General features: G+C 39.2%; 2 protein-coding genes across 5 annotated transcripts; one reads left to right on the top strand and one right to left on the bottom strand.

Moving 5' to 3' along the window:
• Positions 1-72: 72 nt before the first annotated feature.
• On the bottom strand, positions 73-6,094 carry lgsn (lengsin, lens protein with glutamine synthetase domain). Of its 3 annotated transcripts, none has more exons than XM_005458652.4 (4): positions 5,909-6,094; positions 4,984-5,688; positions 4,191-4,369; positions 73-4,095 (listed from the first exon to the last, which is right to left on the bottom strand). In XM_005458652.4, exons 2-4 carry the CDS (start codon positions 5,624-5,626, stop codon positions 2,902-2,904), a joined length of 2,016 nt encoding a protein of 671 aa, XP_005458709.1. In that variant the 5' UTR covers positions 5,627-5,688; positions 5,909-6,094; the 3' UTR covers positions 73-2,901. The 3 variants fall into 3 exon arrangements, with proteins under 3 accessions (XP_005458709.1, XP_005458708.1, XP_003454143.2); XM_005458651.4 differs by having other exon boundaries at positions 4,984-5,668; XM_003454095.5 differs by having other exon boundaries at positions 4,191-4,357; positions 4,984-5,668.
• Positions 6,095-12,080: 5,986 nt separating this feature from the next.
• On the top strand, positions 12,081-18,693 carry ptp4a1 (protein tyrosine phosphatase 4A1). Of its 2 annotated transcripts, XR_266989.4 has the most exons (7): positions 12,081-12,222; positions 13,967-14,662; positions 15,331-15,423; positions 15,792-15,922; positions 16,640-16,714; positions 16,891-16,979; positions 17,791-17,817. XR_266989.4 is itself a non-coding variant. In XM_003454129.5 (6 exons), the coding sequence occupies exons 2-6, from the start codon at positions 14,558-14,560 to the stop codon at positions 17,906-17,908; spliced, it is 522 nt and encodes a 173-aa protein (XP_003454177.1). In that variant the 5' UTR covers positions 12,081-12,222; positions 13,967-14,557; the 3' UTR covers positions 17,909-18,693. The 2 variants fall into 2 exon arrangements, 1 of the variants encoding a protein (XP_003454177.1); XM_003454129.5 differs by lacking the exon at positions 16,891-16,979 and having other exon boundaries at positions 17,791-18,693.
• Positions 18,694-22,009: the final 3,316 nt, after the last annotated feature.

Below are 22,009 nucleotides of genomic sequence, written 5' to 3'. Positions count from 1 at the left end.
AACGTATTAGTAATTAGACTCTGCAACCATGTAACAAATTTCCCACGTGTGGGACTAATAAAGGTTATCTTATCTTATCTTATCTTATCTTATCTTATCATCTTATCTTATCTTATCTTATCTTATCTTATCTTATCTTATCTTATCTTATCTTATCTTATCTTATCTTATCATCTTATCTTATCTTATGCAGCTGTTTTCTTGCCTAGACAAACAGTTTCTTTACACCACAGCAGTATGCTCCACCTTTTTTCTTTAGTCGTCACTGATGCCAGTAACAAGGCTTGATAAATCGGGTATTTGCTGTTAAAGTCTGAGCTGGATCTTACTGGGGAGGAGGAGTTAAGGCAACCAGGGTGAATCTGACAGTATCACTGCAAAACATTCAGCAATGTTTGATTCAGTAAGCTAAATTATAATGATACGGTATGTCTTATTAAAATGTATTTGTTCTTTTAGTTTACCTAAAGGATTAGTCTGATGAGAGCATCTTTCATGCTATGACAACACCAAAACGATCAGTGATGTGTGAAGCCTGATTGCATCATATTCCAGTAAACCTCTGTTGTTGTTCAGTATTGTTGTGAAATAACTACATTTAAAAAAAACCCACACCAGTAACGCCCACTGTTATAACCTGTACCTGAGGTTTTTTAAACAAACATACACTGGTTTACTCTAATACAGTAATGCATGCATTCATCTGCGTTGGTGGATTTGGTGTTTTTTGTGCAATGTGTCACAAAAAACACCAAAAATATGTCACATTCCTTATCACTTAATGTATCATAAAATGTATCATTCATGAAGCATATTGATATATTTTTTTAAAAATATGGACGATGCTGTTCATTTTCTCAGTGTATTTTGATGAGTTTAGCAACTATGTTCCAAATATGAAAAGCATTCACACTGGACTTCTATCAGATAGTTTATCATAAAGTGTCTGTGAACACTAAACTGCTTTCTAAGTCTCTGTGGAAGATATCTGCTGCATAGTCATCAGTGTTACTCTTCTTCACATCAATTCTACAAAGCTTTTTAGGTTAAACGGAGACACAGTTACACGCCTACTTTATAAGCTCCCTTGAATGCTCAGTGTTACAGATCGCCATCTTGGTGTTGTTCTTTATAACACTGTCACAGTACTGGGTCATTTGACCCATCATTTGAATCACTGATTCTGCTTTTTTGGACTTTGTAGTGTTGTTTATTTAAAGATTCTGTTTGATTCTGGATTTGTTTATTGTTTATTTTCTTTCATGTGTTTTTTTTCTTTCTCTTAGCGTATTTAGTACTTAGTTCTGAGTTGCTTTAGAGTTTAAATCTTCCGTCAGTGTTTCTTCCTTGTTTCAAAGGTTGTGGGTTAAATTCGTTCATGTCTGTGTTTTCCCTGTTTAGGTTTTGCACTTCCTGCTTTATTTTCTGAGCTGGTTGTTCCTCATGCTTTGCTTTTACTTTTGCTTCCTTGTCTCATCTTCTGCTGTCTCTGTGTGTCCTTTGTCAGTGTGCCTATTCCCTTAAACCCCAGTGATAGTAGCTCTAGTGTATTTGTTTAGTTTTCAGCAGTTTTTAGTTTTCAGTGTTTCCATTCTGGATTTATGATTTACCTTTTGTATTATTGCAAAAAGCCAATAAACGGTTCACTTCAAATTCACTGCCATCTACCTGAGAGTCTGCATTTTGGTCCTTTGCACAACATTCAGCCTGCATATCTTACATGCCATGAAATGCACAAGACTATAATTGGAGCTATAGGTAGCTATGTTTGATGATGATGTCATAACTTTGCAAGACAATGATGAGTGGTGGCTTTTAATTAAGTCAAAAATTTAGTTATACTGAGGCCACAGAAAAAAATAAGAAGTCTATCAAACTGCAGCCAAGATAGGGACCCCAAGACGGTAACATGCTTATTACACACCAGAAAACTAAACTGTTGCAATTTTCTCAACTGCTTGGGCTCCACTCCTAAATAATAGCTGAATTTGTCAAAACAATCTAAAATTCTTCATTACTTTTTGGTTCTTATGCACAAAATAAAGCATTTCTAATTCTTCTTTTGCAAATGTTTTAGCACAGATGGGCAAAGGACTCTGCTTGTTGCATATGTCTTTGTCATTAAAACATATTATCAGTTGATATTTTAACTCTCTAAAATATACTTTAATTTCTTGTGTAATGTTTGTCACATGTCAAAGATTCATAATCTTTACAAAATCAAAATCTCTCTAATCTGTCTATGCACAATAAATTTTGAATATGTATGTTGTAAAGCATATTTTTAAAGCCTGAGCACTGGTGGATCAAAATAAATCTATAACACAACATTAACATGGAGGAACTGCTCATACAAACATTTTGTAGCCTGTGAAATATGCAGGGCAGAGAGGATGTGTGGCAGTAAGTAAAGGGAAGGATGTAGCATGCACAGTAGCTCTTCTTGTGTTACCTTGTAAGAGAACATCAGGTGGGAGGTCAGAGAAAATCTGTGACCAAATGGACAATGACTCAGCCCTTCTGTGCTATTGCTAACACTGTAGCATTCTATTGCAGATAATAGGCCTGTTTTGGTTTGATACTACTGGTATGGATAATGTGCATGCACATTGAAGTAATGTGTCAGTTTTCTGGTTAAAAACCATTGTCCAGAACAGTGTTTTGCCGTGTGCATACAACAACAAAATAGCTCAACAAAAAAATAGCACAATACTGCTTTTTATTTGGGGGGTTTAATGCCTTTATTTTGAAGTAATATCTTCTAAAATATCTACAGTGTGTCTAATAATAATGTATCAACATTGTATAAAATAAAATTGTGTACATTCAAGCAGCTGCTTCACATGCTTTTAGTTGTTTGGCAGGAGAAAGTGTGTTTTGTATAAAGTAAATTCTGGGTTTCTATATGAAATACTCAAAGCACTTGTTCCTCTCATCATTCATTTCCTGGGTCTCAATCTCAAACTTCTTCATGGCGATGAAATACTGAATAAACGGCTCTCCAAGGGCACTGCGGATGACATGATCCTCCCCCAGCGCCTCCAGAGCATCATCAAGCTTTACTGGAATGGTGAACTCCCTCTGTTGGCTAGGGGCTTTGTTAAGACTGCTTTCAACATTGAGGTTTCTTCTGATACCATCCAGTCCTGCAGCCACTGTAGCTGCAAGAACAATGTAAGGGTTGGCCATGGCTGAGCCCAGCTTGTTGTCAATGTGTGTCTCCCTCCCACCGTGACACTTTATGTTGAAGGAACTGCTGTTATCATTGCTGCCACAAGTGGCATACAGCAACCGCTTGGGATCTTTGATGGTTTTGGCAATGTGACTTCTGCAACCCAGGCCGGGTGACATCAAACAGCTCAGGGCAGCAGAGTGGGTCAGGAGGCCTGCCAACCATTTTCTACCAATCTCAGACACCTCGCCTGCTTTCTCTCCACTGTGGAAGAGACTGCGTCGCCCATTAGCATCCCACAGGCTATGAGAGAGCACCCCAGCATTGTATAGACCATCGTCAGTAAAAAAGCTGGCAATGTAGCTGTGTTTGCGAGCCATTTCTTTGATGCCGGTGCGGAAGGTGAAGGCGCTGTCAGCGGCAGCAATCCCAAACTCTGGCCTCAGGTTGATCTCCATCTGCCCAGGGCCACTTGCAGAAGCGATGCTGTCTATGTCAGCCCCCATGCAGTACATGCTGTCCACCAGCTGCTGGAAGAAAGGCAGGTCATGGTTGCTGAGCAGTGTTGTGGCAGGGAACAGGAGTGTCTTTGGTCCAATCCGGTCCGGCGCTCCTAGTACACAACATTCATAGGTGAAGGATGAGTGCAGGGAGAAACCCAGGCTTTGGAGCTGACCGAGAAGCTGCTTGGCAATGAGGCGAGGTGAAGTGCGAAGGGGGCTTCCGGTCACGGTGCATGGGTCGCAGATGACCCGTGCTGTTTGTTCAGCCCAGGGTAGGACCCTAAAAGTCGAAAGGTCAGGGATCAGAAGGACATCACTACTGAAGTTGGCAGTGTTTGCATGGTCCACTTCATTGCTTTGTGGGCTCAGGGTTAGCTCCAAATAGCTTCTTGGCATTGGTACCCCATATACTGCTTTCTCCTGTGAGTGAAACATATGCATTAAAGCACTTCTCACCTTTCGTTAGAAGGTATAGATAGCTAGCTAGCTAGATAGATAGATAATCTGTGCATTACATGGAAGAAGCGAACAGGTACTGTCTTGGACCTTGACACCCCATGGAGGTCAGTGGCTTCAAAGCGGACGAAGTTGATATTGTCGCGTGCTATTTGTTGTTTAATTTGCTCCATGGCTGCAATGAACCTCTGGTTCCCAGAGATCTCAATAGTGTCTTTTCCGTTATCTGTGGGAAAAACTTTGAAATATTAGCAAAAACATTTGAGAATCTTCCATTTTAAATACAAAGTATTTTAAGTCAGAGATCTTCAAGTTCAAGTAGCATCATCAGGACCTCCCTAGACAAGCCACAATTATCTGGTTTAAGATAGTTTCAAAACAGTGACAGTTTTGAAACATATTACAGCATAAAATGTCTCACTGTTAGTCACTGAATGTAATACAATGAGCAGAGAAAACCAAATCTCACCAAAAAAATCCTTAAGCTAGACCTCATATATCTACTGTTGTTCCAGATTGGTTTAAATGTAGAGTAATGAGTGTTTATTATAACACTAATTTGTTTATTTCGATTAAATTACTTTTAAGAAGGTTTTAAATGAGGTGAATTTTCCAAAATATTGACAAGAAAGTAAAGAAAACAAAAAAAAAGGTGTCCATTTTTTATATTCAAGACAATGAGAAATATTCAGTATTCAGCTTTTATGAGCCAGTAATTTCTAATAATTTTCCATGAGCAGAAAGGTATCATTCCAAGTCTAATTATTTGCCAAATGTATACTTTTTCAACATAAAATATTTCTCCCTTTCTATCAAGAACAACTTAACTTAATCTAATCAAACTTCACCAACCTGTATGAGAACCTCCAGTCTCTCCCCAGGAGCCACCACTCGCATATGTGTGGGTCCTGAGTTCAGGCTGCCTATTTGTGTTGGCACTGAACCTGAACGAGCTGGATGAATCCATGGTGGAGGGCAGCTGAATAGATGTGCTACCTCTGGATCTGGGCCCCCTTCTGGAAGCATCAGAGTGTGGTTTGAAGGTGCTGAACGCCCTGTGAGAGTTTCCATCATCCTGCCGTCCGTCCGTCCCTCCACCACTAGTGCTGCTTCCGTGGAGATATGTGTAGGGACTCCCTGGTTTCCCCTCATGTCTTTCCCGGATACTGAGCAGGGGACTGACCCTCAGGATGGTCTTCAGCTCTTCCATGGTCTGCCTTGGAACACCCATTTTACCATAGGACAACCTGGTTTGACATGATGCCTCTGTGGTCCAGTCATCCCCAGCGTCAGCTTCATCCACAGAGGGATCATCAACTTGCTCTGGGGGCTGGTGAGGCAGAGGGCCAATGGAGATAACTGTGGGAGTGTTGGGAGTTACTGGGGTACTGACGGGACCGTGGACGATGGATGGGCCACCTCCTCTGCTGTTCCAATCCACCGGAGGCACATACTTTCCAGTCACCCTGACTCCTTTCTTGCTGCCTAGACTCATCCCGGTGCCATCTATTTGGTCGTTGCTTCTATTTTGGCCTTCCTGGAAAACAAACAATGGCTCTGTCACAAGAATGGTAAGAGAAGGTCAAGTTATGCATGAAAATGATTACCAAGAAGTGTAAGCAATCAAATCTGAAATCATATTGAATGAAAAAAGACTTCTAAATTAAAAATACAATACTCCATGTATTAAAAAAAGTGAAGTAATATAAATGAAAACCCTGCAAATGGACGTTGCTCAATTAAATTCAAATCCAAAATGTAAATGTCAAGTTGTTACCTTGAAATCTTCAGAGTCATTCATTTCGTTTTTTGTACTCATGTACTGGGATTTGGATATTGATAGCCCCCCCTGTGAAAGAGCTTCACTCGCACATTAATTTTTATAGACAATTGGTACAATGATGACGGATTAGAAAATTCTTTCTGTCCCACAAACAGCCACGGGAATCCGGCTGGAAACTGGCATCAGCCGGCCACTGGTGGACACTGAAGCACTGCTGCTTTGAGCTCATTGGTTGTTTCCGAGAACAATTCAGTGGAGCTTTTGTGTCACCGCAGAGTAAAACTACAGAGCTCAGCAGTTCTGTGTGTGTTTCCAGAAAGATATGGGAGCAAAAGTATTTATTCCACACAGTTATAAAGAGCAGACAATAGCAGCTGATATTGACAGTCTAAGCATTTAAGAACTGCTACAGGGCAGCGTGACATCAGCAACATAATTTTCTTAAGCACTCAATCATAAATGGTGCACTTTCTAATGTGTTTTATATTTAAATGTGGTGCCACAACCTCTAAGTGTACTATTAAAACAATTCTAAAAGTAAAACTAAATTATAATTTTCTTTATTTTTATTTTAAAATAAAGAAATATTTCTTTCTTTTTTATTTATTAGCAAAAACAAAACAAAAAAACAAAAAGAAAGAAGTTACAGAAATTAAACCGTAAGGCTAAATCATTACAGCCATTAATTTCAACTTACTAAAGCAGATAAAACATGTGGATCAGTTGGCTACTACCCATTCTGGGAATTTTCAGTGAATCACAAAACAATCTTTCTTATTTTCAATCCCACCTTTTAAGCCAAAAATCTTGTCTTTAAACTGCTCAAAAATGTTAAACTTTATACCACTTTATGTCTATATCAAGTACCACCTACTGCATGTGATACACTTGTTACTGCTGGAACAGCCAAGTCAAGGGATGTGTTACATATATTTAATTTATAACTTTATGGAAATATGACCAAAAACATAATGATGAGTATGTCAACCTTTTTTATTTTTTGTCATTTACATTTACATTATTATTTTATAACAGTAAAAAGTTCATGTGGAATCTGAAATAAAAAAATTTAGCAATGTATTTTTTAGCTCTTTGGCAACAGCAGGAAGGAAAAACTCCCTTTTAACAGGAAAAAACCTCCGGCAGAACCCGGCTCAGGGAGGGGCGGGGCCATCTGCTGCGACTGTTTGGGGTGAGAGAAGGAAGACAGGGCAAAAGACATTAATAACAAGTATGATTCGATGCAGAGAGGTCTATTAACACACAGTGAGTGAGAAAAGTGACTGAAGAAGAAATACTCAATGCATCATGGGAGTCCCCCAGCAGCCTACACCTATTGCAGCATAACTAAGGGAGGATTCAGGGTCACCTGGTCCAGCCCTAACTATATGCTTTAGCAAAAAGGAAAGTTTTAAGCCTAATCTTGAAAGTAGAGATAGTGTCTGTCTCCCGAATCCAAACTGGAGGCTGGTTCCACAGAAGAGGGGCCTGAAAACTGAAGGCTCTCCCTCCCATTCTACTTTTAAATACTCTAGGAACAACAAGTAAGCCTGCAGTGTGAGAGCGAAGTGCTCTAATAGGGTGATATGGTACTACAAGGTCATTAAGATAAGATGGGGCCTGATTATTTAAGACCTTGTATGTGAGGAGCAGGATTTTGAATTCAATTCTGGATTTAACAGGAAGCCAAAACAGGAGAAATCTGCTCTCTCTTTCTAGTCCCTGTCAGGACTCTTGCTGCAGCATTTTGGATCAGCTGAAGGCTTTTCAGCGAGTTTTTAGGACATCCTGATAATAAAGAATTACAGTAGTCCAGCCTGGAAGTAATAAATGCATGAACTAGTTTTTCAGCGTCACTCTGAGACAGGATATTTCTAATTTTAGAGATGTTGCGCAAATAAAAGAAGGCAGTCTTACATATTTGTTTAATATGTGCATTGAAGGACATGTCCTGGTCAAAAATGACTCCAAGGTTCCTCACAGTGTTACTGGAGGCCAAGGTAATGCCATCCAGAGTAAGAATCTGGTTAGATACCATATTTCTAAGATTTTCAGGGCCGAGTACAATAACCTCAGTTTTATCTGAATTAAGAAGCAGAAAGTTAGCGGCCATCCAGGTCTTTATGTCTTTAAGACATTCCTGCAGTTTAATTCATTGGTGTGTGTTGTCTGGCTTCATGGTTAAATAAAGTTGGGTGTCATTTGCATAGCAGTGAAAATGTATGCTATGTCTTCTGATGATACTGCCTAAGGGAAGCAATTTTAATGTAAACAGAATTGGTCCTAGCATTGAACCCTGTGGACTACCCATAATTAACCTTTTTGTGTGAAGAGGACTCTCCATTTATATCAACAAATTAGATAGATATGATACAAACCACTGTAGAGCAGTACTTGTAATACCTACAGCATGCTCTGATCACTGTAATAGGATATTGTGGTCAACAGTATCGAATGCTGCACTGAGGTCTAGTGGTAGGACAAGCATAGAGATGTGTTCACTGTCAGAGGCTATTGCTACCATTAATTATGCTAATAGTTAAAAAACACAAATTTGATTTAAAAAATCTACATTAATTTAGATAATTCATGTCTGTTACTTTTTTCAATAATCTTTATGACAATTCATTTTAAAACTTAAGGTATGTTTGAGTGCAATATGTATTTTACCACAAAATATTGATGAACGGGTGACTTGATGATACCTTAATCAATGCTGGGCTATGATGAAGTCATCATGATCAGGATTTTTTAAACTGTTTTTCTATTTTTTGTTACCTGTTTAAAACAATGTTAGCCAGGGTTCACTGTGACACATCACAATGTAGTATAATGATTAGAAGTGGAACTTTGCAATCAAATCAAAGCCTATAATGTTAAACACAAACAGACACACATATTTCCAGGGTTAGAACCTTCCATTATTCTTACCATACTAATAAGCCAATTTCTTTTAAAAGTCTGAAAGGTTGTATAAGTAGATTGAAAAATGTATGATGGAAAATATTTTTACAATTAAAATGATACAACAGCACATATAAATATACTGCTGGAGTCATGAATGACCCTATTCAATGACTTAAAGGCTAGAAAGGTTCAGTTTTTTTACAAGAAACTTCCCAACAATTTCAAAGGACAAAAATATGTAATTTGGTACTAATTAAAGAGAAAACATAAAGAGAAAATATGCATTTTCTTTCCCATGTAAATGTTATTATTTGCTTATTACTAACATTTTGATCCTTCATGTACATTATGTTTTTATGTTCTGAGAACTTGCTATATACTAACTAACTGCTGTCAGCTTCCAGTTTATTCAAGTAATTAACGGGAATCCATATCATGTAATAGTTAATCAGTCTTTTAATTTACTTGCTGAAAAATAAGTCAAAACTAAAGTTACCCAAAATAAGCTATATACTATGAGGGTAAATCAATAATAAATTACTTTTTAACCAATTTCATAAACCACCTTAAAAGAAGGTTTGTTCAGTATATGTTTAGTGGGGATTATTGTACCTGTTGTAGTTATTCAGTTGTTCTGGTGCTCCTCTTACTCGATTCTGATGACTCAGAATTAGATCCTGATGACTTAAGAATTACTCATCAAATAGTATGACTCAGTGGCTCTACAGATCAGCTTCACATCCTCTCAGCATTAAGTTTAATGCGCTGGTTAATGATCTGGCTCTTGTTCTTAAACAGGGAATTTATAAAAGATTAAGAAATAACTACTTTGATCAAAGCTTTTGTACAGATGCAAATCAAGAGTAAAGCAAAAAGAGAAGAAAATCATGTGATTTACGTCTATGCAGACAGATTAAACTTTACCGGTGGACATTCAAAGACACCATCCAGTGAATACAAAGCAGATTTGATCATATGACAAGGTAGGACAGTGGTGAATCTACAATACATTTAATTCTCGATTTATTTTTCCTTGATAATTTTATAAAAAATGTGCTTCATATTTTTACACCGTTTTCAAATTTTTAAAGCAATAATATTATTATATTGAAATCCAAAAACTGTTTCCTAGTTGACTTTTCAGTGAAATCCAAAGTACTGTGATATGTGGAAAAAATGTAACCCATGAAAGTGAAAAAGAAGGCAACTCGATTTCTTTTAAGTTAGTGAAGACTTTTAACCCGTCACCCAAGACTCCTCTTTAGAGGTATCTCTTGGATGAGTGGTGAAACATCTTCACAAACTTAAAGAAGTCTAGTTGCCTTCTTTTCAAGTTCTTAAAACTACCACTGGATGACTAGAAATTCTACTCATAAAAATCTTAAATCTTAAAAAGAAGGTGACTGGACTACTTTTAAGTTTTTTGAAGACTTTTACCTCTCACCTAACAGGCTTCTTGAGGTCTAAACATATCCAACGTATCTATGATGAACCATATCAGCGAGAAAGGGCACCCCTGGTTGAGTCCAATGACCACAAGTTGAGTCTCAGCTATTGGTGGCAATGCAAAGCAATCACTATAGTTGTATGGAGTGTGAATAGACCAAGTATCCCATGCTCAAGAAGGACTTCCCACCAGGGCACTTTGAGGGATGTAGTCGAATACCTTCTCCGTGTTGGCCATTATAACGTATTGGTTATGTTTTCAGCAGCGGCTGTTTCTTTGCACGTTGCACTCCCACAGGATCTCAGCTATTGTGGGGGGGGTTTTTTTACGAATTCTTGCTGAGTATTCCATTGGATTTGGGAACTTTTAACCCATGCTTGTCCTAGATGTTCCTGTAGACCAGGGGTGGGCAATCTCAGTCCACGAGGGCCGGTGTCCCTGCAGGTTTTAGATCTCACCTTAGGTCAACACACCTGAATCACATGATTAGTTCGTTACCAGGCCTCTGGAGAAATTCAAGACATGTTGAGGAGCTAATTTAGCCATTTAAATCAGCTGTGTTGGTTCGAGGACACATCTAAAACCTGCAGGGACACCGGCCCTCGTGGACTGAGATTGCCCACCCCTGCTGTAGACTATCACATGGATTTAACTTAACAGAACATTTAATACAGCTGCCATAAGGCAAGAGGCAGACATCCATCCACACTCATATTCATTTCTACGGACAATTTAGAATCCACAGTTAACCTAACCCCTCTGACTGCATGTCCCGAGATTGTGGGAGGAAAAAAAAAGAGTACCCAATGAGAACCTACACAGACACGGGTAGAACATGCAAACTCCATACAAAAAGGCCCTGGCCAGATGTTGGATTGAAATCCAAGACCTTTTTGCTGTGAAGAAACAGTGCTATCCACGGTTCCACCTTGCTGCCCCTTTTCTATCTAAGATTTATAAAGAGTCAAACTACGATGAACACATCGTGAGCTACTCAGGGTTCAATATCTTGCCTAGTATCTGGAATAGTAGCAGACTGGAGGAGCCAGAGATCAAACCAACAACCTTTCCATTAGTACATGTAGTTCTACCACCCTGTAAATATGACGGTTGATTTGAACCCAGGACCTTCTTATTGTGAGCCAAAAGTGCTAACCACTGCACCATGGTGTTATCCCATCCCAAGCTTTAAAACTCAGAAATTAATTTTGGAATTTTCCTTTCCATTTCAAGTTATGAAATTTATCTACACAAAGGTCTGTTCACATTAAGTCAAAAGAACCACACATGTATAATTATATGGTGTCGTGATTTCGGGCATCCTCTGTCCTTGTGTATTTTCTGGAAGTAAAGGACGACTTAGTCCACAGTCACCAACTGACCTTTGCAGCCTGGAGACAGGGAGATGTCTGGACATAACACTACACATTTTCAGGGTGGGGTTTCACGAGACCAGTCAAGCTAAAGGCAAAAGGAAAGAAATACAAAGAGTTAAGGAAGTTCGGTTTAGCTTCAAAATAAAGCTCTGTAAACGAGTGAATGGGAGCATGATGCATGAGCATCCATCAAGACATTTACACATTGGGACGTTTTAAACATTTCATTATTTAAGATTTTGAATATTTTTGTTTGTATGCTCACATAGTGTATATTGCTACAAAAGTATACATTTAATTCAGCTACCAGAAACCTTTAGTAAAAACCGAAAATGTGGTGTATATTTAATACTGAACAGTGTTTTATATTGAAAGTCCTGACAGGAAATTACGTTAGTATCTCGGGCTCTCGCGCGCTCTCTCTCTCTCTAGCTCTTTCCCGGCAGATCAGGAGACTTCGGCTCCGCTCGGAGAAACAGCACAGGATTTTATGGTGGAAAACCGTTTCATAGTTTTACCTTTTTCTAGGGACCGGCTGTATGATTAAGCTACAATCTTCAATGAGTAAGCATATCCCAGTAAGTAACCTGTTTTTCGTGGCTGCCATTTTGTTTCTCGGTTTCGTCTCCTAGGCTCCTCTTGTAAATCAGTACGTTACGGTGAACTGTTACCAGCTGGCCTTCACGTTGCTTCGATGAAATCACGGCCTGCTCGATAAAAACCCAGTTTAACATTTCCACAATGCCATTGCTTAACGTTGCCTCTTTCATTTAACTATAACGAAAATTCACAGAACATGGATTTGGTCCTGTTATTTGAGTGCAATCTTAGAGCTGCATGATAATCGTCACGATTAGGAAGCGGCTGACGGATGCGCAGCTCGGGCTGGTCCCGGCTCTTCACTCGAAGTTTTTGCCGTCTAAAATCGATGCATATTTATTTGAAATAAATGAAACACGTAAATGACGTGTTATTAGTGGTTTGCGAGACTGGCTACCTGCCCAGTGTCTGAGTCGGGAGTCTTTTTTGTCACCTCAGAGCAACGTGCAGTCCGTCACAGCTCCCGACGGCGCCTATAGGCCTCTAATGTTATATGATGGCGCCCGGTCTATCCTCACACAAAGGACACTTTACAGCCTTGTAATGCAGTGCAGAGACATGCCTGCTATTTAAGCCACTTCTGCTTTGCTTCACGCCTCTCTTATCTTTACAAATCACTGTCTTTTTAGTTAGGCAGTGGCTTTTAAGTGCTTGGTAATATTTCTAAGTAAATGCTGCTTTTCCGCCGGAAAATAGCAGATTAACAAAGCATGCTTGACCGGCTTAGATTTTACTATTTCTACAATAAGATGAAGAAAACCTTTCCAGTAAGTCAGCGCTCAGGTATCGAGCTTCTGTGAGGAGTAAAGGGCATAAGCATTAGGGAGGAAATGGCAGAGAAAGCATTTGTGAGTCAGATTTCTGACGATCATAACAGCGTGTATGTTAAAGCCCCGCTGAAGGCCCCACGGTGAGCTCAGCCTTCGAGCACAGATACGACCTGGATGTCAGAAATGACACGTTATATATTTTATTTCTGTTGTACAGCGGGCAGCACTGCAGTGTGATTTTATGTAACATACTGGCAGGTACAGTCTGCTCTGCTGTGTTAATCATTGTGTTATCTGAAACACCACTTTCTCTGCATGGGAATCAAACCCCAGACACTCTGTTTGGAGATTAAAGACACTAATGTTAATGTGGCTGATGACATACTTGAGTGTGAAACTTGGTATAATTTAAAAAAAAAAAAAAGAGTAGCTGTGGGATTCGATTACTGTCATTACACCCTAAATCTGTGTTTCTAGCCAGACTCTGTACTGTTGTCTGAAGGTAATTCTAAAATTCAAATGAGGAAATTTGTTTTATTCTTTTAAAAATGAATGGATCATGACTTTACTGGAAATCTCTCACTTGTTTCACGGCTGCTTTGAATCCAGGTCTATACTTTGTCCCTGTGCTTCCTCTATGATATAATCCCCTTGTCTTTTACTCTGATGGAGTGGTATGTTTGACTAGGGGCTTATGGATATGTGTTGGGGATTAGAGTTGTCACAATATCAGATTTTCCATTTCATGATTATTGTGCCTTAGGAAAAGAATGAGGGACAGTTTCCAAATAGAATGTGAGTAAAAACTGTTTCTCAGTAAAAGTTTGTCTTTTTTGCAAATTAATTGAACTACACTGAGAACAGTTGCCTGTGCTTTTTGTGTTCTTTAAAGATGTTTTTAAAAAATAAAAAATAAGCTTTTCTTCCCTCCTGCCCCCTCTGTGTCTTGCAGCAGTTCTGTGGTGTTCTGGGTCACACATTTATGGAGTTTCTGAAGGGCAGTGGGGACTACTGCCAGGCTCAGCACGCTGCCTATGCAGACGAGTGAACAGCCAAACTCGCCATCGATCCAACGCACTTGAGCCACAGGAGGGACCCCGGAAAGTTGGCAGGACCGGGACTCCTCCCAGAACCAGCGATAACTCGGCCTGGATGGGGTAACTCCACCTGCTGCACACTGCCCTCGTCGGCTTCCGCCTGGCCAGAATCAAGGTGGAACCAGCCTTGGTTTTTTTTTCTTCCTTTTCTTTTGTTTTATTCCAAAGGAGAGGGTTTGAGTTACTTTTCCAATTGTCCGCCCTTCTCGGCTGCCAACTTCCCAAATTTGCCTGTTACTGTTCTTTTTTGGGGTGTTTTGTTTTTATTTTATTTTGACACTTAGCCTTGCCAACCTCGAAGAAGACTGGAGGATTTTTTTCTTTCCGAGTTCCTCAAAACTTGTTGGACATTTGTTTGACATTCCCTCCGAGTTTAACTGTTTACATTAGTGTTTACTCTGTGGAAGACATTTTAGTTTTGTTATACATTTTTTCGCATTGTCGCAATGGCTCGAATGAACAGACCAGCCCCTGTGGAGATTACCTACAAAAACATGCGGTTCCTCATTACCCACAATCCCACCAACGCCACCCTGAACAAGTTCGTAGAGGTGAGCCAAATTGTGGTCAATTGTTTACATATAATATTACAGAGTGTATATTACTTGAAGCCCACATTGGAGAAGCACGTAACTGGTGATTACATGTTGAGAAATGTTTTGGAAACCACCACAGTTTAAATCTTTCCTGGAAATGTTTCAGCCAATGAAAGCAATGACTTCAAAATCGTTTTAGATTACAGGAATTGACGTATGTAGGTGTATTACTCTGTGTGCTTTAGAAGGTTGGGCAATTGGACAAAATTGGTCACTAAAATCAATTGATTCCTTTAATAATTGGCTTTTTTCACAAACTTGAAGAAATTGCACATTACAAAAGAGCTACCAGACAGTACCTCCTTCCTTTGAAAGGGAAATACACACAAGAACAGATTAGTAGCATATGCCAACCAGAGGCAGTGGGATGTCAGTAAAATAGCCATGGGCGAAGCTATCTAGCTTAATTTATTGACTCTTTAGTCGAGCGAATGATTTAAAAACTGATGATATGAGGAATATCACTAGCTGACATGAGCTAGTGTATGCACACATCAGCAAATTAATTTTCACTTCTTTTTGTTGGAATTTTAACGTGTCGTCCAACCTTAGTATCCTGAGGTAGCTTTAACAGTCTTGTTTGCCTCTTTTCCGCTGATAAATCCTGTGGCATGTGATTACAGGAGCTGAAAAAATATGGAGTCACCACGGTTGTGAGAGTTTGTGAGGCCACCTATGATGCCACCCTGGTGGTGAAAGAGGGAATCCAGGTTCTGGTGAGTTCACGCTTCTGACTTCATCATGACTCCTAATGTTTCAAACCAAAACAAATGTAGTTTTTTTCCATCGCTCTGGGTTTTTTCCCCAGTATCCCAGGCTATTGTTTTGTTTTTTTAATTCTGGTTTTTATTGTGTAACAGATTTACGTTTTGGGGTTGTTGTTATTTTTGTTTTGTTTTGTTTTTTCCCTCCCTCCAAGTGAAGGTTCAGATCCAACAGGAAGACAAGCTCCACAGGTGTCCTTGCTGCTGCAACAACATTTTTCTTTCCCTGCAGCTCGGCCTTCACACTCCTTTTGTTTTGGTTTCCAAGGAACGGAGGCCACTGACATCATTTCCTTTTTTCTTCTCTCTTCTTTCTGCAGGATTGGCCATTTGACGATGGAGCTCCTCCCTCCAACCAGATCGTGGATGATTGGCTGAACCTGCTGAAGCTGAAGTTCAGGGAGGAGCCCGGCTGCTGCATCGCTGTGCACTGTGTAGCAGGGCTGGGGAGGTAAGCAGTCACTGACACAAAGATTCAAGTTGTTATATTTTACGTATATCTGTTAGTGAAATGTGGCTCTTGCTTGTGTTTGTATTCTGATACAGAAGCAGTCGGTGCTAAAACAGTTATTTGATGATCCCTATTTTCTCATTGATTTTATATTGTACATAAGCTTTTATTTTAGGGGATTTTCTCTAACAAAGCAGTTTGAATCCATTAAATAATATTTTCCCCGTTATCTGACTTTTAAATGAATAATCCACCAATCCAAAGGATAACTGCAGAACTACAACCTGAGCTATCATAGTGAAAACTATCATAAAGGAATAACATCCTTGTTATCAGTTGTGGTTTGAAAAACAAACCAAGAAGATCTTAAGCAAAGACGCAGTCATTTGCATTTTCTTTGATCCTGCTGTACATGACTCACAGTATCACCCACATTTTGTCCCAAGTGTGTGCTTCCTTAGTACAGACAACCTGCCAGGTCCTGTCTCTGTCCTGTTTGCTTTAATCTGATCTATAAGAAAGCAATGCTCAAAAGAAGTCTTTGAAATCCCCAAAAATTCTACAGAAACCCATCAAATGAGGAGTGTTATATAAAGTTTTTTTTCTGTTTGTTTGTTTTGTTCTTTGCTTTTTTTTTGTAATTGGAGCAAAACACTATTTTGCATGTTAGTTTTAACTAACATTCCTGGTACTGTCTGTTCCCTTTCTTTTTCACAGAGCTCCTGTTCTGGTGGCACTCGCGTTGATTGAATGTGGGATGAAGTATGAAGATGCTGTCCAGTTCATTCGACAGTAAGTAAAAATCATTTGGCAGGAAATGATTAAAGAAGCTACTTATTTTTTGATGAGTTGAGGTTTTTTATTATAAAGCCATTAAAACATCTGATAGTTAATTACATTTGTCAATGCTCTGTGGTGGACAGACTTTGGCATTAACTTTGAGAAAATCCTTGATTTTTGTCTTGCAGTAACCTGATACTGTGATACGTAAAGCAGGGAGGCCTGAGTCATATCTATAAATAGCGGAGATGTCAGAGAGTGAGATAAGGATGATTCAGTAGGTGTGCTTAAAGTATGTGTCATCACTTGAAATATTTATGGAGCACTTGGCAGTCAGCTTCTTTTTTTTTTTCCAAAGAGTAATCAATAAAATGAGGAAAAGCTCAGCAATTTGAGCATGTAATTGAAAATGTTTACATATTATTACTGTGGATAAAATCCTTTTTTTTTTTCAGTAAAATCAACAGTTAATAATAGTACTTTAAAATAAACTTTTTTTAATTAATATCTCAACCTCAACAAGTCAAAGAACCTTTATCATGCTGGATGTAAAAATCATACATTTTGCCATGAATCTTCATATAAAACAGAGTTGGTTGATTATTTCTGTAAATGTGATAGTACAGCGCAGCCACTTTGCTCTTTTCCAACCCAGTATTTATGTTTGTATCAGAGTAGCTTGTGTTATTAAGAGGTACTGGTCCTTAATACAGCATTTTAATTCCCTTCCTCTTCCCTTTAACCAATCATCTGATTGGTTGCCCCTCACACACAGAAGGTTAGAACAGTTAGTGGGTGGAGCTTCTTTGCTTACAGTCCAAGATCTGTGGCTGAGCTTTCCTCTCTAACATCAGATAAAGCCATCATAGAAAAGCCTGTAAGTAGGGTTCACAAAAGCTGAGCATTTGACTCACCAGGGGTTAGACTGGTTATATGCACACTGACATGAATTATTTAAACTTTGGGCATCTTTAAGATATTACAGTAGCCACGAAAGCAATTTATATTATTTTTTTGGGGGGGGGCGGTGTCTGTCCACTTTGCCGATCTGCAGTCATGAGCTAATTCATTTCTACTCTTGCTTTCAGGAAGCGCAGAGGAGCGTTCAACAGCAAGCAGCTGATCTACCTGGAGAAATATCGTCCAAAGATGCGCCTGCGTTTCAAAGATTCCAACGGCCATCGCAATAACTGCTGCATCCAATAGAGCCAAACATTGAGCCACGCCAACCCCTCCCCAACCTACCCTCCAACACAGAAGAGTTTAATTAAACCTTGCTAGCTTATAACCTGGCAGGCTTCCTTTTTCTTTTTTTTCTGTTTTTCTTCATTGTGTTGAAGTATTTTAATTTGGAAAACCATGCTTGGTAAATGAAATTTCCCCTTCCCTTTCTAGTTTCAAAATTAAATGTCAAAAAAAAAAATGAAAAAGAAGAGTTGTGTGAACCGAGTTTTTTCTTCATGTGCCCAGGAAAAAAAAAATAGGAAGAGTCGTGTATCATTGTAAGATGTTGGATTAACTGTTTTCTGCAAATGCATCCCAAAGATTTTGATTGGCCCGTGCATTCATATCGCCTGAAAATGTGTTTAAAAAAAAAAAAAGAAAATAGGAAAAAGAAATGTTTTCTTGATGTGAACAATTATGTGTATCCTGTTCAATTTTAGGATTCAGTTTCAAGACTGACTAGAAAGAGGTATGCCTTTCTTCAAATCAGATGGATCATCCATAAATGCCTTACAATCGGAAGTGGAACAAAGGCAATCGGGCGGGAGTCGGCTCCTGTTGGCATTTGGAAAAGGTGTTTCATTTTTCTACTTGGAACAAAAAAAAAAAACCTAAACTGTTGCCTTTGTCTTGTGCAGGAAGTCTTACACACACTTATGCCCTTTCAGTAACTATTTTTTATTATAAATGCTTAACTGTTGCAATATTTGTCAATTGAAAGTCTAGGAACTTTTTAGTCTTTATCAGACCTTCTGTTTACTTATTAACTGCCATGTTAAAATAAAAATGTGATCTTTTTCTTTTTTCCTTTTTTTTTTTTTTTTTTTTTTTTGGTTTATTTTTGTTTTGTTTGTGTGTGTGCGCTTCAAACTGGACTTCCAACATCTGCAATATTTTGTATGCCTTTTTATTTGATGTCCATAACTTAAGACTTGGATACTTGATGATTTTATGTATTTGAAAATGTGTACTATTATTATTATTATTAGGTTGGCTATTTATACTATCAATGGATGTGTGATTTAGTACAGTGAGCAACAAAGTTTTACCTGTTCACCAACTTGTGAGAGTACATTAAATGATACACTGAAAAAAGATGTTGGTCTTTTTTTCCCTTTTTTCCCCCATTTTCTTCTCAAGAGAAGAAAAATGCAGAAGGGGTTTGAGCAACATAGGACTGATAAATAATTCTTAATAAAAAAGAAATGTTGCAGATATAGCGCTAAGTCTTTCTTGAAAAAGGCATGGTATTTAACTGTTTGTTTGAATAGTGGCTCTTTCTCAAACCTTTCATCATAAAATATCTGCATTTTCAGCATTTACATCACCAATAGTCCAGTAAACCAGTTTACATTTTAATGATTGCAAAGACTGTCAAATTTAGTTAATTTGTGGCCCAATATGAGTTGACAGTTACATTTGTTTCAGTTTCTATAGTCTCTGAAATAAAATATTCGGTCCCATGATTAATTCAAAGCAAGAAGCTCAAATATAGCCAATTGATGTATGTGATGAATATCAAATACTGCACTTTGTCTTACTAGTCTCCCAGCTCCTGCTGCTGGGAAACGGCAGTATTACTATGAGGTATATTACCTTACAATTTAAAGTGCCTTGAGGCAACCATTGTTGTCATTTAGTGCTATATAAATAAAACTGAATTGGCCAGGTGATGGCAGTTGAATGGTTTCCTCCAGTTCAATCTTTGTTTTAACCAGAGAAGAGAATTTTGTTTTTCATGGTCTGAAAGTCCTTCAGGTGCCTTTTAACAAACAGGACAAACAACACAGGATGTCATGTGCCTTTTCCTCAGAGCTGGCTTCCATCTGACCTCTCTACCATACAGGCCTGATTGGTGGAATGCTGCAGAAATGTTTTTTCTTCTGGAAGTTTCTCCTCTCTTTACAGCACGGTGATGAAGCACTGTCAGAGTGAACATTGGGTTCTTAAAAATCTTGCTGACTGAAGGTCCTTCTACCAATTGCTCAGATTGGCTGATGGGAGTCAACTGTACAAAAAAGGTGACACCTAAGGCAGGAGATTTGGCAGGACACACCCACACAAGGGCAACTTCAGGAGGAGGCCCTGCTAGGGCCATAACACTGGGTGACCGGCTCCAAGAGGAGTCCTATTGGTTCAAACTTCTTCCATTTACCGACGATGGAGGCCACCGTGCTCATTCGGATCGAATTCTTTGGTATCCTTGCCAATATCTGAACCACAATGCAATCATATCTCTGAGGTTTACAGACAATGCTTTGGACTTCATGTCTTGGTTTAGGCTCTGACATGCACTGCCAACTACAGGACCTTATTTGTCAAATCAGACATCATGTCCAATCAACTGAATTTACCACAGGTGGATTCCAGTCAAGTTGTAGAAACATCTGCCAAAGATCTGTGGAAACTATTTACACTGGCCACTTTGTTAATTATACCTTACTATTACCAGGTTAGACCTTACCTGCTCTAATTCTGACACAGGTCAAACAAGATGCAGAAAACATTCAACAGAGACTTTGATTCATATTGGCATGATGAACATGTTTATATTATAGAGTCTTCAAAATAGCCACCCTTTGCTTCAATTACTGCTTTGCACACTCTTGTCGTTCTCTCGATGAGCTTCATGAGGTCGTCACCTGAAATGGTTTTCCAACAGTCTTGAAGGAGTTCCCAGAGATGCTGAGCACTTGTTGGCCCTTTTGCCTTCACTCTGCGGTCCATTTCTTCCAAAATTGTCTGGATTGGGTTTAGGTCAGGTGACTGTGGAGGCCAGGCCATCTGACGCAGCACACCATCACTCTCCTTCCTGGTCACATAGCCCTTACACAGCCTGGAGGTGTGTTTGTGGTCATTGTCCTGTTGAAAAATAAATGATGGTCAAGCTAAACACAAACAGGATTGGATGGCATGTGGCTGCAGCATGCTGTGGTAGCCATGCTAGTTCAGTGTGCCTTCATTTTTGAATAAATCCCCAACAGTGTCACCATCACACCTCCTCCGCTATGCTTCATAGTGAGAACCATGCATGTAGAGACCATCCGTTCACCTTTTCTGCATTGCACAAAGACACGGCAGGTGGACCAAAGATCTCAAATTTGGACTCATCAGACCAAAGCACAGATTTCCACTGGTTTAATGTCCACTCGTTGTGTTTCTGGGCCCAAACAAATCTCTTCTGCTTGTTGCTTTTCCTCAGTGGTTTCTTAGCAGCTATTTGACCATAAAGGCCTGATTCACACAGTCTGCTGTGAACAGTTGATGTAGAGATGCTACTGGAACTGGAACTGTGTGGCATTTATCTGGGCTCTGATCTGAGTGGATGTTAACTTGCGATTTCTGAGGCTGGTGACTTGGATGAATTTATCCTCAGCAGCAGAGGTGACTCTTGCGCTTCCTTTCCTCTGGAGGCCTCATGTGAGCCAGCTTTGCCAGAGCGCTTGATGGTTTTTGCAACTGCAAATTCAAAGTTTTAGCAGTTTTACAGACTGACTGACATTCAGTTCTTAAACTAATGATGGACTGTTGTTTCTCTTTAATTAGCTAATTTGTTCTTGCCATAATAAGAATTTTAACAGTGGGGTCCCAACCCCACTAACAAGGCAAGAAACTCAACAAATGAACCCTGGCAAGGCACACCAGTGAAGTCAGAGCCATTTCAGGCGACTACATCATGAAGCTCATTTGCTTTGCGTCAACAAAGCAAATGGTGGCTACTTTCAGGAATCTAAAATATAGGACATATTTAGAGTTATTTATCATTTTGTCTTTGCTACATAATTCCAGATATCTTGTGCCATATATTCGATGTCTTCAGTTTGTATCTACATTGTAGAATGTAGTAAAAATAAAGGAAAAACATGAAATAAGAAGGTGTGTCCAAAGTTTTGACTGATAGTGTACATCATTACACCATCGGCAGTTTCCTGTTCTTGGCTGACAAGCATGGCACTCAACATAATCTTCTGTTGCTGGAGCCTATCTGCTTCAATATTTACAAAAACTTGGCTGTAACAAGTGGCTATTTGAGTTACTGTCTTACTATCAGTTCAATGCAATCGGGCCCAGTCTCCCCTGACC

The sequence above is a fragment of the Oreochromis niloticus genome, linkage group LG6 (assembly GCF_001858045.2).
Source record: "Oreochromis niloticus isolate F11D_XX linkage group LG6, O_niloticus_UMD_NMBU, whole genome shotgun sequence".
Classification (NCBI taxonomy): domain Eukaryota; kingdom Metazoa; phylum Chordata; class Actinopteri; order Cichliformes; family Cichlidae; genus Oreochromis; species Oreochromis niloticus.
The sequence above is the reverse complement of the archived record's forward strand: the minus strand, read 5'-3'. Positions and strand labels throughout refer to the sequence as shown.